We start from the raw sequence: 15,863 nt of genomic DNA, 5'->3' as shown, positions 1-15,863 counted from the left end.
TGTCATGAGATTCAGGTAATAAAAGTTTGTGGCAGGCATAACAACTTTTATTTGTGTTAGATCTACCGGAATCCAGACATAGATGATTCTATCTTCGATTGTCTTCTTACCATTATGGCTAAGATACAAGAAGATGATAGAAAGGCTTCTTTTGTCTTTGTTGGGGATTTTAATGCTCACCATAGGGAGTGGTTAAGTTCTATCTCTCCTACCGATCGCCATGGCTTAAGAGCTTTAGACTTTGCCTCTGAATCAGGCTGTGAGCAAATCATAAATGAAGCTACTCACAGGTCTGGTAATTGCTTGGACCTCGTATACACTGACTCCCCTGGCGTTATAACTAGTAAGGTTGGTTCTCCAGTCGGGACATCTGATCATGCCTTGATTTCATTATTAGTGAAGACTGAGCAGCCTGTCCCTGATATATCATATTCTTGTAAAATTTATATGAAATCCCAAGCAGACTGGAATGGGATTTTACATGATCTTTTGTGCTTGAATTGGTCACAATTATATAATAGTGTAGATCCTGTTGTCCCTTTGAATGAGAATCTAGTCAACATAATTGATAGGCGTATCCCTTCTCGTGTGCTAAGGTATCGAGTGAAGGACAAACCGTGGTTCAATGATGATTGTAGACGTGCTTATTTGGAGAAACAGGAGGCCTATCATCTTTGGAAGGGGAACAGATCAGATTTGACCTGGAACAACTATACTCAGCTTCGAGCTTTTGCTCAGAGAGTTTATGTCTCAACTGAAAAGGAGTACAATTTAACCATAAAAGAAACACTTTCTGGTACAACTCAGGAACATAAATGGTGGTCTACCCTTAAATCTGCACTCTTTGGTGTAGATGCAACAGTTCCTCCTTTACTTGAACCAGATGGCTCAGTCACTCACTGTCCAAAGGAAAAGGCAACCCTTTTGGCTGATGTTTTTGACAGTAAACAGAGTAATGAAAAACTTGAACTTCCTCATTCCTGTTTTCCTGAGGCTAAACTAACTAGTTTAGCTTTTCGATCTCGTGAGATTAAAGCTCTGTTGATGGACCTTGATGCTTATGGAGGTGTAGACCCAAATGGTATTTTTCCTTTGTTTTTTATAAAGACAGCAGATTTCTTAGCTCCAAAGTTATCTGTTATTTTGCGCAAGTTAGCAAGAAGAGGAGCTTTTAGCACTAGTTGGAGAATTGGTAATGTTACTCCTCTATGTAAATGTGTTTGTGGTAGCTCAAGTCCCACTGATTACCGCCCAATTTCCATAACTCCCATATTATCTAAAGTTTTTGAACGTCTTCTGGCAAAACGTCTTAATAGGTTTGCTGAAGGTAATCATCTACTCCCTAGTTTGCAATTTGGTTTTCGTAAAGGCCTTGGAGCATGTGATGCCCTTCTTACAATCTCCAATGCTGTACAGAAATCCCTTGATTGTGGTCGGGAAGTTCGTATGATTGGCCTTGATTTTAGTGCTGCCTTTGACCGTGTTAATCACGAGGCCCTTGTTTTCAAACTGAAACAGTTGGGAGTGGGTGGGTTGTTTCTTAGCATTATTATTGATTTTTTAAGTAATAGATCTCAAAGAGTTGTTGTTGATGGGCACCATAGTGATTATAGGAATGTGATATCTGGTGTTCCACAGGGTAGTGTTCTTGGCCCATTACTTTTCATACTATATACACATGACATGTGGTTTGGCCTAAAAAACAAGCTTGTTGCATATGCAGATGATGCAACTCTCTTTGCATCAATTCCATCCCCTGAATGTAGATCTGGGGTTGGTGAATCCCTTAATAGAGATTTAGCTAGAATTAGTGCATGGTGCAAATTATGGGGTATGAAGTTGAATCCTAACAAAACTCAAAGTATGATTGTAAGTAGGTCAAGGACGGTGGCTCCTCAACATCCGGATCTCAGTATTGATAATGTTTCTTTAAATATGTATGACTCTTTCAAAATTTTAGGTGTGATTCTCGACAGTAAATTTACTTTTGAGAAACATATAAGGTCTCTGTCTTCTTCAATTGCACAAAAAATAGGCTTATTGAGAAAGTCTTTCAAGATTTTCGGTGATCAATCTATTCTGAAGAAGTGTTTTAATTCTTTCATTCTACCTTGTTTTGAGTATTGTTCTCCTGTTTGGTCTTCAGCTGCTGATTCTCATCTTAATTTGTTGGACAGAAACTTACGGTCTATTAAATTTCTTATTCCTGATCTAGATATTAATCTCTGGCACCGTCGTTCAATTAGTTCATTATGCATGTTGCATAAGATTTTTCATAACTCTGACCATCCTTTACATTCAGATCTCCCTGGACAATTCTATCCTGTTCGTAATACTAGGCAGGCAGTTAATTCTAATAGCCAGGCCTTCTCCATCACGAGACTCAATACTACGCAGTACTCTAGAAGTTTTATTCCAGCTGTTACCAAGTTGTGGAATGATCTTCCTAATCGGGTGGTTGAATCAGTAGAACTTCAAAAGTTCAAAGTTGGAGCAAATGCTTTTTTGTTGACCAGGCGGACATGAGTCTTTTTATAGTTTATTTATGACATATTTGTTTTTTATGCTGTTAATAGTTTATATATGACATGTCTGTTTTGACGTTGTTACTGTTTTTAGAATGATTTATTGTTAATTTGTTCTCTTCATTTATTTATTTCCTTATTTCCTTTCCTCACTGGGCTATTTTTCCCTGTTGGAGCCCCTGGGCTTATAGCATCTTGCTTTTCCAACTAGGGTTGTAGCTTGGATAGTAATAATAATAATAATAATAATCATGAGTGGAAAGACAGGCCGGGGATAAGTTAAAACATTTCTGGTACTTGGTGCTATAGTGCATTAAGCTGGTAGGCTATTCCAAAGTCTTAAAGAAATAAAAATGACCATTTCTTGACAGATTCGAAATATTCTCCAGCAGATAGTTTGAGTGTTGTGAAACAAGATAAGATACAAATTTAAAATGCATGTAAAAAAAACTTGCACTCTGCATATTTATGGAGAGAGAAATTGTAGGAAAGAAATTAAGAGATTGAAAAGTTGTGGCCACGTAATACTGAGATATGTGGTTTTAATGTTTTGAAATATATTACTTCAATGGTAGAATTTTTTAACTATGCAATATTCTTAGACTATGAAATATACTAAGTTCTCAGACATTTATCTAGTTCAGCCAAATGATGAAAATGGAAGGTTAGCTATCACTTAAAGAACTAGTAGGTATTGAAAAGAGAATTAGTCAGTACATAAGGATAAAAGTCATATAAAAAGACCTAATTCAGACATATATGGGCAGGAAGTGCACAAACACCGATGATTAGTGAAAAGAGAAGACTCGATATGAAATGGTTATGGAATCATAAATATAAAAAAAAAAGAAATTTAAAACACATTATAGTTGAAATTTATACATAACCTTTATTATTATTTACAATTAAGAAATTTTTCTTTCATAGGAGTGGCTCCAAATAGGAGCAGTGCTGTAGTTTCTGCCCTATTTATACATATTGGTCTTGAATAGGATATGAATTCCTTTCGGGATACTTCTGTAGCCTCACCCCTGCTTCTGAAATATACATGGAAGTCTCATCAGTATAATGTTGACATTCCCTAAATAGTACATGAAAATTAACGTATCCTTTATTAAATGGGGTTTTTCCTTTTAATTTAGATAAACTAAGTTCCTTTGAAATTTACTGTTCCTACATATAATATTTTTTTACGTGAAAGAGTTACCCTTCATTGTATCCAGTAAGAACACTATGTCAGCAATGTTTTTGTTGTAAAGTATATTACTTAGACCACCAAATTGTATTTTATTTCTCATATGGGTGTCCCTGACTGGTTTTTAAATTACTGTATTAATATATTGTACATCAGGGGGATACAGAGTAAGAGAAGTTGGACGCTCATCTTGCTTTTCCAACTATGGTTGTAGCTTGGCTACTAATAATAATTGGTGGAAAGGACCCAAGGGAAAGAATGAAGGTTCAAAGACTGAAGGGTTCTAGTTGGTGTTGAAATGCAGGTTTTTTGTGGAAAGATATAGTTATTACAGTAATAACCCTCTTTACGTCGGGTACCTCGGTTCCAACTTTACATCACTCATCCTGAAATATTAAATACAAAAATAAGATCCACATAACACTGTTTTATGCGACCTTACTTCGTTCTCCACATTGTTTAATAACAATGAAATACTGTACTTTACAAGGAAGCTTTATACTGTAGGTATCTAAATCCAACTCCAGAGTCTAAGGAACGTAGGTAAATATACTGTAGTTGTATAAGGCAGTTAATTGCAAAATTCACTCAATTTCCTCCTGGGTCTTAACATACAGTACTAGACATAAAGTTTTGTGTCGTTGATTAGTATGTCATTCTTTCATTCCTAATTGTCCTCTTGTGGGATACTGAACAAGTAACACGAGTATCTGCAGCATCCCTTCTGTTCTTAGTTGCTTTTGCTTTTTAGCCTTCCACTAAATCTTTTTTTCCTTCCTTTTTTTTATTTGGCTCTCCACCTCTACCTTTCACTTCATATTGCAACTGCAGAGTTTTCCCCCCAGCTGTACCTGGTCACTAAATGGCTTACAGGCCCTACTGCTGGATCATACAGTATATTCCTAATTCATAAGTCCAATCCAATCATCCCTCCTATGGAAATTTCTATTTCATAGAAAACATATTATTATGTATGTTCAATGTGTTATCCGTTGTAATTTTTTTATGGTTTGTTTCTGCTACTGTATAAGCATCACTATTTTTGAAAAAAAAATATTCATATGCATTTCTTCAGTTTCAAGCCATATTGAGCTAGCATGTGAATTGTAGTATAGTTTCTTTGAGATATATTTTCCATCTAAAATTCTTTTTGGAATATTTTCACAGGACCTGAGCGTGTCACAACAGCTGTCAAGTGGAGAACTGCAAGTGCTGATGAATGGGCTAAAGGTTACAGAATTATAGTGGAACATTTCAGATATGTAAACAAGGTTAGCAATAGTTATTACAGTTTATTTTTAAAGTGTTTGGTTAAAAGACAAACTTTTTTAAAAAAGAAAAGCATTTCTTGGAAACGTGTGTTTTAAATTTAAGTTGTTCTTATGCGAGGTACAAGCCATTATCATTTAAATGGGGTTGTTCTTTCATTAATATAAACCAACGCTATTATAGAGAATATTACTTTTGATGAAGCTGAAAGACGAGCCATAAGACTTTTAGTGTGGGTCAACCATCCGTTTGGGCTTACAGGTATTGCTCGACTTACGACATGAGACTTACAACTATTCGACTTTACGACCATTTTTTTCAGGGTGATGACGTCACAAGTTTATCGGAAATAGGACGAATATTTCCTTGAAAATAATTTATTTTCTTGTATACATATAAACTGATTTATCTTGGTAAATTATTATTTTCTTTTATTGTAAATATTCAGTATTTATTTTCAGTTAAAAAATACATTAAGAAAAGTTTTAATATCTGTCGAGTACATATTATATGTCTGATGACGTCACATCACCGGCGGAAAGCGTCCGGGCAATACAGTGATTTCCTTCCAATAGGCTAACGATTAATATTAGTATTTCCATTATCGAAATATTAAGTAACGATACAAAGTATTTTGAGGGTCTGTATCGGTTGTCATGAGTACTACGTAGCGTAAATTTGACTGTACGCTACTTTTTTTAATCTCTGATAATGGATCGATGTTTAACTAAAGAAAATATACTAATAGGGCAAATATTTTCTTGAAAATAATATATTTTCCTTTTACACTATAAAAAATAAAAATACTTTTGGTTGTTAAGTTAGTATTTTCTTTTCATTTCTTGCAAGAAAAAAAGAAAATGGATTTACATATTTTGCAAGTCATTGTAGAGCTTTACGTCACGTATCTTGTGACGTCATGTATTTGGCAGAAGCGAGCTGACAAACCGAATGATTTCCTTTCATTATGTTGCCGAGTAATCTCATTACAGCATTCCCATAATCGAAACACAGAGTAACGATATCAAGTGTTTTTAGTGCTCTGTATCATTAGTTATGAGATTAGTACAACTTACCGTGAATTTAAGGAAAAAAGTCTGATGACGTCATATTTCTGGCGGAAGCCGAGAGGCAAATCAAGTGATTTTTCTTCCGATGCGTTACTATTCCCATAATTGAAACATCGAATAATGATATAAAGATTTTTTTTAATGTTTTTCAAAGAAATGTGGAGATTTAACTGAATTAAAAATCAAGAGAGAGAGAGAAGAGAGAGAGAGAGAGAGAGAGAGAGAGAAGAGAGAGAGAGAGAGAGAATGTACAAATGTATGATGAACATATTTGAAAAACTATACAGGAAACGATATGGAGAGAGAGAGAGAGAATAAAGTGGATAAATAATGTACAAATGTATGACGAACATATTTGAAAACTATACAGGAAACGATATGGAGAGAGAGAGAGAGAGAGAGAGAGAGAGAGAGAGAGAGAGAGAGAGAGAGAGAGAGAGAACATATTTGAAAACTATACAGGAAACGATATGGAGAGAGAGAGAGAGCGAGCGAGCTTGAGCTTTAAAAATGAACTACCCGTATGTGATTGCGAGAGCGAGCACACACACACACACAGAGAAAGAGATAGTGTACTGTACAACTATTTCGCATTATACCTAATGATTAGACGAACTGTATGGAAACTGATTTCCTGTAATATATTGGCGCTGATGTAATATTCATGGAGATATTTCTAATGAGTTAAGAAATTCTAAAAGAAAGAAAAAATATATGCCATACGTATGTACGCCTTATTTTGATACGGTAGGTACCGGCACTTTCTGATCAGCTGATCACAACCAAAGGAAGACAAAATTTTAAGTACTTCTCGATTGGTAAAATACTTCCAAAATTGAAAAATAGAATACAAAAATGAATTAATAGAGCATATGATATCCTATGAAACAAAATGGAATAATGATAGACATTAAGAAAATATTGATAAAATATGATCGAGATGATTGCCGAATCATAACGCACATAATAAATCTACGGAAACTTCACTTTTCTAGTTCGACATATGACGAACTCGACTATCTCCGTCGTAAGTCGAGCAATACCAGTAGTTAGCTACCCCGCTCACTCACACACCTGGGCTGAGTAACCACTTTTGCTTTGGCTAGGTGGAGAACAGACATTGCCACACTCCTCTCCTTTTTCAGCTTATGTATGCTTTCTCCTTGACCATCAGCGACCATTCCAGAGAGGCCTGCACATCACCTTGACTCACCGTTCCTTTCCCTTCTGACTTTAACAAACCTCCAAAAAAGTATTCTCCGATCACTTCTGTGTGTCCATCTTGCCCTTTCTGATTTTGTCTAGAAGGCATGCATGTGCTGTTTCGCCAGGAGAAGAGACCTACATCTCCTCAATTTCATATGCCTAGACCGCGATCCCTTTGGAGGTGATCTCCATCTTTAGGCCTTCCCAAGGGTACTCCGGACCTGTTTATTGTGGGGAAACCGCCATCCTGGTTTGATACCTGGGTGAAGGCAGTAAAACAGGCAGTCGCGGGTACAGCTCCACCATCAAATACAACAGTATCTTCTGCTCCTTGGATCCCTTTTGAGATGACGGTCTCCTCCTCCTTTCCCCCTTTGGACCCTAGGTAGAGGCCTGCCACTTCCAGGGCCCCAAACTCCAATATGCTCGTCTCTTCCATCAGGGGGGTGCGTCAGCTGTGGGATTTTCTGCTTACATCCATCACGGCTTTTACATCTTGCAGATTCAATGTAACTCCGGTCCTGACGAAGCAGAAGAGGAGAACGAGGAAATAGACCCCCGCCGTTTGATAATCTCCATCCCCGTACGAGCAGGGTATCCCGATCTCCAAGGCAGGTCTCATTCATGGCAACGTTCCACCCATAGAGGTGGTACCCTCGGAACTTCGACCTGTGTCCAGACCACCGGAAGGATCTGCAGCAGCACCTTCTGCAAGGAAAGGTCAGACCTCTTCGGGACGACAGGAACCTTCCAGACCTTCACTGCTGGAGGAATTTCAGCTACCTTGTAGAGAGTTTAAGGATGCGAAAACAGTGCTGAAGAATGCTGAGGTGAGAATGGCTCCAGTATGAGAAAGCTTGTGGGATCTCCCCGACAATAGGGATGTCTGCAAGCGACGTACCTTCAGTCTTCAGTTGACCTCGACCCACCTCGGGCTCCAATGGGTGAGATCTAGGAGGTGAAAGATGAACTGGACTTTGAAGATGACTACCTCCCGGGGCCGCCTGTCCAAAGTTCAATTTTGAACCGGAAGAGGAGTCGGAATACGCCTTCTGGCATGTTCTAGCCTGCATGAGGGGTATCAATGGGTTAGCTAGCCTTGAGACATCCCCTTAGGAGGGCAAGAACACGGTCCTAGACCATTTGTATGGCCCTCAACGACCTCCTAAGGCCAATGCAGCCTTGCCCTGGTCAAAGGGATTTACAGCGGCTAGGAAGAAGGCATACTCCCAGATTGCCGGCTCCTCTAGTTCGCTCTGAGCATGCTTGTCCTCAAAGTTTCTCCCTTTGTCATTCATACAGCAGAGGAGATATTATGAGGTCTCGGACAATCCTCTTCTGGCTTTATCTCTTGACTCCTCCGTACAATCTCTTGAGAGAGAAATTGCCACATTGAGTGGTGTTTTATCTTATCCATTCCAGTTTGCATCCATTACCTCTGGACTGATTTGTGCAAGTGTGAATAGATTATTGTAATCTACATTTGTTATTCCTTTAGGAATTTTGAATGCCTCTATTAACTGTCCCCTTAGTCATCGAGTTTGTTGTTCCAGTAAGTTCAAATGTCCCATCCTCCGTCTATATCCAAATTGCCTTAGTGTTGGAACTAGTTTGGTGACCCTAGCTTGTACTGTATCTATATCCGTATGAATACTTGGAGCCTAAAATTGGACTTTGTATTCTAAATGGGGTCTTACTAGTGATGTGTATAGCTGTAGTACAGTGTCTTTGTTTCTGTATTTGAATTATCTCTTTATGTAGCCTATTAGTTTCTGTGCTTTCTTTTTAGCCTTTATGCTCTATTTATTCTATTTTGTTGACTTTCAAATCCTTTCTGATAATACCGAGATCTTCTTCCTTGTCCACACTTTATATTTCATTACCCAGCAGTGAGTAATCTGATTGTGGGACTAACATAATGTGCACGACTACATTTCCAACTTTTGAAAGGGATTTGCCATTTTCTGGACTATTCTCTTAGTGTCATTAGATCCGCTCTTAAGGCTTCTATGCCTTCTGAGATCGCAGCATTTTTACCTAGTTTAGTATCATCGCAAATTTGTCTATTCTTCTAGTTAATCCTAAATCTATGTCGTTAATGTAGATCAGAAATAGCAATTGGCCAAGGACGGATCCTTGAGGTACTCTGCTTGTAACATCTGCCCACTCTGAAGGTTCTCCATGGATTAAAACTCACTTCTCGACCCATTCAGCTGGCTCGTCAATGATGCCTAGTGCTTTAACTTTGACCATTAATTTTTTATGAAGAACTTTGCCAAAAGCCTTTTGAAAGTCTAGGTATATGATGTCTATTGCCCTGCTTTTGTCATGAATGCTAAAGATGTGGAAAAATTTCAAAAGATTTGTCACACGTGATCTCTTTTGTCTTAAACCATGTTCTGTCAATCAGAAGATTGTTTTTCTCTATATGTTCTACTATTGGATCTACTATAATTGAGGAAACAATTTTGCAAGGCACCGAAGTTAGACACACTGGTCTGTAGTTGCCAGGTTCTTCTTTTGGCTCCTTCTTTTAGATTGGAGGAACATTGCCTAGTTTCCATCTTAGTGGTGCCTTTCTTTAGTTGGTTGTCTTTCGGAACATTTTGTAAAAGTGTGGGGTTATCTCTTCTACTTCTAAAATCTCTTTTGGATGAATACCATCTGAACCTGGTGCCATAGACTTACTGAGTCCTTTTATTTTCTTTTTGACTCATCCATTGTAAAAGTGATTCTGTGTAATGGTTGTGGCCCTTCATATTTGATAGGTGGTTCAGGGAGGGTCGTTGATTCTTCCCTAGCGAATACAGTTGTGTAATATGCATTCATCAGTTCAGCTGTTTCCAAATCATTTGTTATAAGATTACCCTCAGAGTCTCTTAATGGGCTAATGTTTTTGATTGGTTTTCTACTGTTTACAAATGCAATAAATTCTTTTGGGTTTTCTTTACTAGCTGAAGCCACTCTTTTCTCTTCATTGATCTTGGCCTTTCTAACTAGGTTATCCACTTTTCTGCTTAAATTCTTGGGCTTGGAAACTTCATGAATTGAAGGCTGATTACCCATTTAATTATGTTTCCTGTCTCTACTTCTTATTGCATTGGCTATTTCTCTGTTGAACCATTCAGGTTGTGGAGTTCCATTTGGCCATATTTTTCTATGCAGTATACATTTAGATACCTTTTTTCCTTATATATTTCTACAAGGGAGTCCCGTTGTGTATCGATGTTCCCTGTTTTGTCGTATTCTAAATTCATGGCGTTATTCCTTCAGTTTTACCCAGTTACTATGTCTGTAGTCTAGCTTTTTTATAATTTTCCTTTCTTTTAGATGAGGAATATTTACCCGAAACCTAACTATTCTGTGGACACTTTTGCCAATATTTTCGCCTACTGAAACACTCATACTAAATGTTCTTCTGTTATTAGCACAATATCTAGTATGTTGTTTCCCCTGGTTGGTTTATCGACCCTCTGATAGAGGAATTCATTGTTGATAAATTCTAGTACCCTATATCCCTCTGTATTTGATGTAGAATTCATATTGTCCCAGTTTACTGATGCATTGAAATCTCCCATTACGACAGCTAACTTATTGTTAACTTCTTGTCCAAGTTGTCTTTACAGCTCTTCGTCCTGTTCTTGTGTTTGATGTGGTGGTCTGTATATTACTAGTTTGAACATGTTTTTTTCCTATGGTGTTCATATTTGCATCTGTCACTTCACATTCGGTTTGTAATATAATTTCTATGGGGTTTAAGTGATTTTTAACGAATAGCATTAATCTTCCACCTTTTTGGGTTAGGCAATCCTTCTTGAAAAGCCTGAAATCTGGGATTTTGTATTCTCCGATAAAAGCCTTTGTTTTTTCTTGAATCCAGGTAATGCCTATCACATCTAGTTCCTCACTAGCTATCATTGCCCTGAAGTTTTCCATTTTGTTTTTAACTGACAGAGCATTGAATTGTGCCACTCTAAGAAAATGTTCTATTTTTTTTTTCTCTCCTCTGGCTTTGCTAGTTTCCCTGATTTACTAGTGTTTTAGTTTTACTTTCGTCTGCATTATCCAAGTTTTCTGTAAAATTTCCTCTTTGTTGTTGAAGGATTTACTAAGGGTCTAGTTTGTTCCTGGTCTACTGTGTTTAAGAAATTGTACAGGCTGAGGTTAAGTTGGTTTCTGTGTACTCTCTTGCCTTCTTCATTAAAGTGTATTCCGTCTCTTTTGTATAATGTTTTCTTGCTGTAGAATATATCCCAAAGATCTATAAATTTCACTTTCTTTTTCTGGCAGGTGGACTTAAGCCTTTCATTTATCACTATGGCCTTATTGAGGGTAAAGTGGCTAACATTGAGTATTAGGAGAATACCTATAACTATAGTACTATTGGTCTTGTTTCTAGCGCTTCCAACAGTTTTTTTTTTTTTTTCTAACTGTTTAACCAGATGTTCTGTTTGGCTAGCAGTATCCTTTCTTAGGAATAGGTCATTTCCAGTTGCCTGACCAATAATAGTGGTCTTGTTCTCTGTTATAGTTTTACTGACCACTTCTATCTTTTGTGTGTTGACACCTGGATATGACCTCACCTATACTTCTTTTTGAGGCCGAAGTGCACTTCTTGGTCCTGTACCATAGAATCTTTGATCTTTCGGTGTGATTTGAACATGCATGCCAACATAGAAATACACTAAAATAGACCTTACATAATCGTGAATAAGGACTAGAATCGCAAATGTTTCAGTTGGTGGTGGGGGGGAGATGTGAGGATCACTACGTCTCTAAGCTGGGGGGGGGGGGGGGGGGGGGGGTTGAGCAATCCCTCAGGTAGGGAATGTCGCCATTGGCAAGAGAGAATGATTTGATTCAACATGGTAACATAAAAACAAACTAAAATAACTCATACGCCATCAGAAATAAAGGCATAAAATCCCAAAGACTTAGTTGGTTGGATGAAGAAAGGAGGGGCTAATATCAGGGAGAGGAGGAGATTTTGTAGTGAAATTTCCCGAGTGGGAACTGTGATGTATGACCATGTACTGTAGTCTTTTGTAGAATATACGAGTGATTTTAGCTTCCATATGGTTTATATTTATAAATGACATATCCTGTATGTCATTGTGTGTAGCACTGGGCATGTTTTGACATCAGGCAACGTCATCGTAGCGAAAGGGTTAACGGGAGGGTTTTCCCCGTTGAACTTGGGCACTGAATAGCCTCACGATGGTCTCACAAGCCCCAGGTCTAGACTGCTTAGTCTAAAATTACAAATCATATGAGGGAGGAGTAGGTAATCCTTATCTCCCAAGGTTGTTTTAATTTATGAAAATTACCAGGCCGTGAACTCAGTGTTGACAGCCTGTAAGTCTCAATACATTCATGACAGTCATTTAGTTGTTTCTATGAATTGCGTATTGCTTAATGTTATATGGCTAATTCTAGGAGTATTTAATGTATGGTAAAATGTTGTCTTAATATAGGACTCTGGACTACTACTACTACTCCAGAAGTTAGTTTAATATGGATGTAAATTCTGTCCAATAGCTTTAATATGAGAACTAATTGCTGTTAACTTGGATTACTTTTTCTAACAGATTGTATGGCACAAACAAGGTGATTATTTTGCAACTGTTGTACCTGAAGGTGATCATCGTTCGGTATTAATGCATCAGCTTAGCAGGTGGAGATCACAGGTTCCATTCAATAAATGTAAAGGCCGTGTTCAGACAGTTGCTTTCCATCCAAAACTTCCATTTTTATATGTTGTGGTGAGTACCCTATGAATTAAAGTTTTTACTCGGGAAATTCTATTGTATGATTATTTATATGAAACTCTTCTTATGTTTACAGTGTTTATCTGTCAAAGCTTTTACAAACTTAGTAATTTTAATGGGTTACTCCTAGTTTCGTTTTCTACGACCAGACAATCAAAAAAGAAAATGGGTTGATTATAATAGGTTGCTAGACAACGCCACTGTAAGGTGGTGCTATTTGGTTGAATTGCTTAAGTCAAATATCCCCTGGTCGTCGTGCTAAGAAGAAGTAGTGACTCTTCTCTTTTATGATCACGACTTTGTATCCTCGCGTTACCCTCATGGTGCTTAGTGCTGTGTGCTTTTTCTTTATCATTGTCACCTACAGTGCTTTCGTTATTTTGTGAGTGAAATGTGTGGTATTATGGCTAGTTGTTCTAGCGTTATTGTTTTAAAAATCTATACAGTAGTTTTAAAACCATGCAATGCAAGTTGGTAGAAGTCATGCTTTTAGATTGAACTCTGTTATCGTTGAGAAAATCCTCCCCCAATAGATAAAAGATGCACAACGGTCTTAAAAGCTGATACAGTTTGTGGTATGTTAAACAGGATGTATTGGCAATTATATTCAAGTGAAAATTACATAATTAGCTATAGTTGACTCCTATGTATCAATATTAGTTAAGACAATAGAATATGAATTTCCTGTTTCCTAATGTTGCAAATGTTATTAGTTAATAAAAGTAGTTTGTCACTGGTTGTTCAGTTACTAGAGTTTGAAGAACTAATTTTCCCTTTTTTAAATATCTTATATTCAGTTATTAGTCACTATATGGAACAATTCTCGTTAAGATATTTTCTTTGTTGACATACAAATAATATATGGTATTTAAAGTCCTGTGAATTTTCTTTGGGGGGAAGAGTGTATATACATATACATTATTTTATAGTATGAAGTTCCACACCTGTATTGAAATCTTTATTTCTTTCAGACCCAAAGCCATATACGTGTATACAATCTCTTGAAACAACAAATGACCAAGAAAGTTCAGGCAAATTGCAGGTGGATATCTTCCATAGCAGTACACCCAGGTGGAGAACACTTCTTAATTGGTGGATATGATCGTAAGATGAACTGGTTAGTATTGCCTAATTTTTATTTACAATCAAGAATTCATTTTTGTATTTCATACATTATACAGTACTGGTAGTCACTGGAAACAGTGTGAAGCGCAGTCTTCAACCTTCCTTTATTTGCATCTGCTACATATTGAGTTGTAATATTACAGTACAATGCACTAATAAACAGAAGACATCTGACAAATGATAGTACTGTAGTTAAATAATAGAAATACAGTGATGCCTCAGGATACGAAAGTAATCCGTTCAGGATACGGTTTCGTATCCTGATTTTTTCGTATCCTGAGTCGCGTTTTACATGTAAATAGCCTAATCCGTTCCAAGCCTTACAAAAAGTCACCTTTTCTTTCATAAACACGCTAAACTGTAGTAATAAACATGCGATGCAGCCATTTCTATCATTCAATAATTAACCCAACCGTTAAAAACAGCCTAATCCATTCCAGAAACCACCATGAGATTATTCAATAATGTAGTTATATCCTAGTTATCCCCTCCAAGCCCCAAGAAAACGGTCCATTTTCTTTACTACAGTATAAAAGTTACGGTACTGTATGTAAAGCATTTGGATCAGTGAAGGTGTATTGTTACCTGTACACCTAAATTAAGGGTTGATACCCTGAAAAAAAAGGTACTGTACTCTCGGCGACGAGTTGAGATCTCGTAAGCTTTTCGTATCCTGAAATTTTTTTCGTATACTGGGGCAAAAAATCTTTGTATCGCTTTTCGTATCCTGAATTTTTCGTAAGCAGAAACTTTCGTATCCAGAGGTATCACTGTATAGTTGATCCTACACAAATGCAAATCTTCGTTCTTTAATGGGAATATGATTTCAGCTTGGCTGGAATCTGGCTGTTAGAATTTTAATGGAATGTCGGTGGCAACTGATGAAAGGTTAAAGCCCCGCCTCCTCGCCAGGACACACAGGCGTTACTTTGACTTCAGCTGCCAAGGTGTACAGATATACTCGTGGTGTTTTTACTTTGACTGTTTAAACTTTATTTTTCTTTCAGTGAAATTGTGTTTTCTTGATAGAGAAACCATAAGTAATGGTTGGAATATGGGAAGAAAAGAAGAAGCCAAAACATGATTGTTTGCCATCACAATTTTTCCTCATAATCAAGGAAATCCCTTGGCATTCTTTCTTATTCTTCCTGTAATCTGATCTTTCTCCATCTCCCTCCACTGGGGTGACGAAGAAGACTGACAACGGGCAATATTGCCTTTCGGTAGCTACGGAAGAAACGGTGGCAGCGTCATATGTTGTCAAATAGCAATACTGTACTGCGCTTTTTCGCCTAATAAGGAACCAGAAATGACAATAAGGACACTGCTGCTTTCCTTAGGATTATAAGACATTCCATCAACACATAATTTACTAAAAAACTTGTATAATAAGCAGGGATCTAGCTACCTGGAAAGCAGTCGGATATACTTAATGTAGAACCCCTCTCTCTCTCTCTCTCTCTCTCTCTCTCTCTCTCTCTCTCTCTCTCTCTCCTCTCTCTCTCTCTCTCTCTCTCTCTCTCTCTCTGGATTTTTTAATGGCAGAATTCCGGGAAATGAAGAAAAGAACATCATATCAGAACAGGAAGGAAGCATGGGAGAATCCATATTATTACCAATATTAAATAATGGGGATGAAACACAAACCATAATAGTAATGAATGCACAGGGTTTAGTCACGAGTAACTCTAAAAGGAAAATTAGA

The 15,863-nt window shown here is 37.3% G+C and overlaps 1 protein-coding gene across 1 annotated transcript in view; it reads left to right on the top strand.

The window, feature by feature from the left end:
- Positions 1 to 15,863, top strand: part of LOC137642700 (ribosome biogenesis protein bop1) — a 97,930-nt gene that overhangs the window by 67,926 nt on the left and 14,141 nt on the right. The window contains exons 7-9 of the mRNA XM_068375491.1: positions 4,888 to 4,991; positions 12,854 to 13,027; positions 14,005 to 14,150. Of these exons, the coding sequence (XP_068231592.1) occupies positions 4,888 to 4,991; positions 12,854 to 13,027; positions 14,005 to 14,150 (424 nt within the window). The remainder of the gene's footprint in view (positions 1 to 4,887; positions 4,992 to 12,853; positions 13,028 to 14,004; positions 14,151 to 15,863) is intronic.

Source organism: Palaemon carinicauda, chromosome 6 (genome assembly GCF_036898095.1).
Source record: "Palaemon carinicauda isolate YSFRI2023 chromosome 6, ASM3689809v2, whole genome shotgun sequence".
Taxonomy (NCBI): Eukaryota; Metazoa; Arthropoda; class Malacostraca; order Decapoda; family Palaemonidae; genus Palaemon; species Palaemon carinicauda.
The sequence above is the reverse complement of the archived record's forward strand: the minus strand, read 5'-3'. Positions and strand labels throughout refer to the sequence as shown.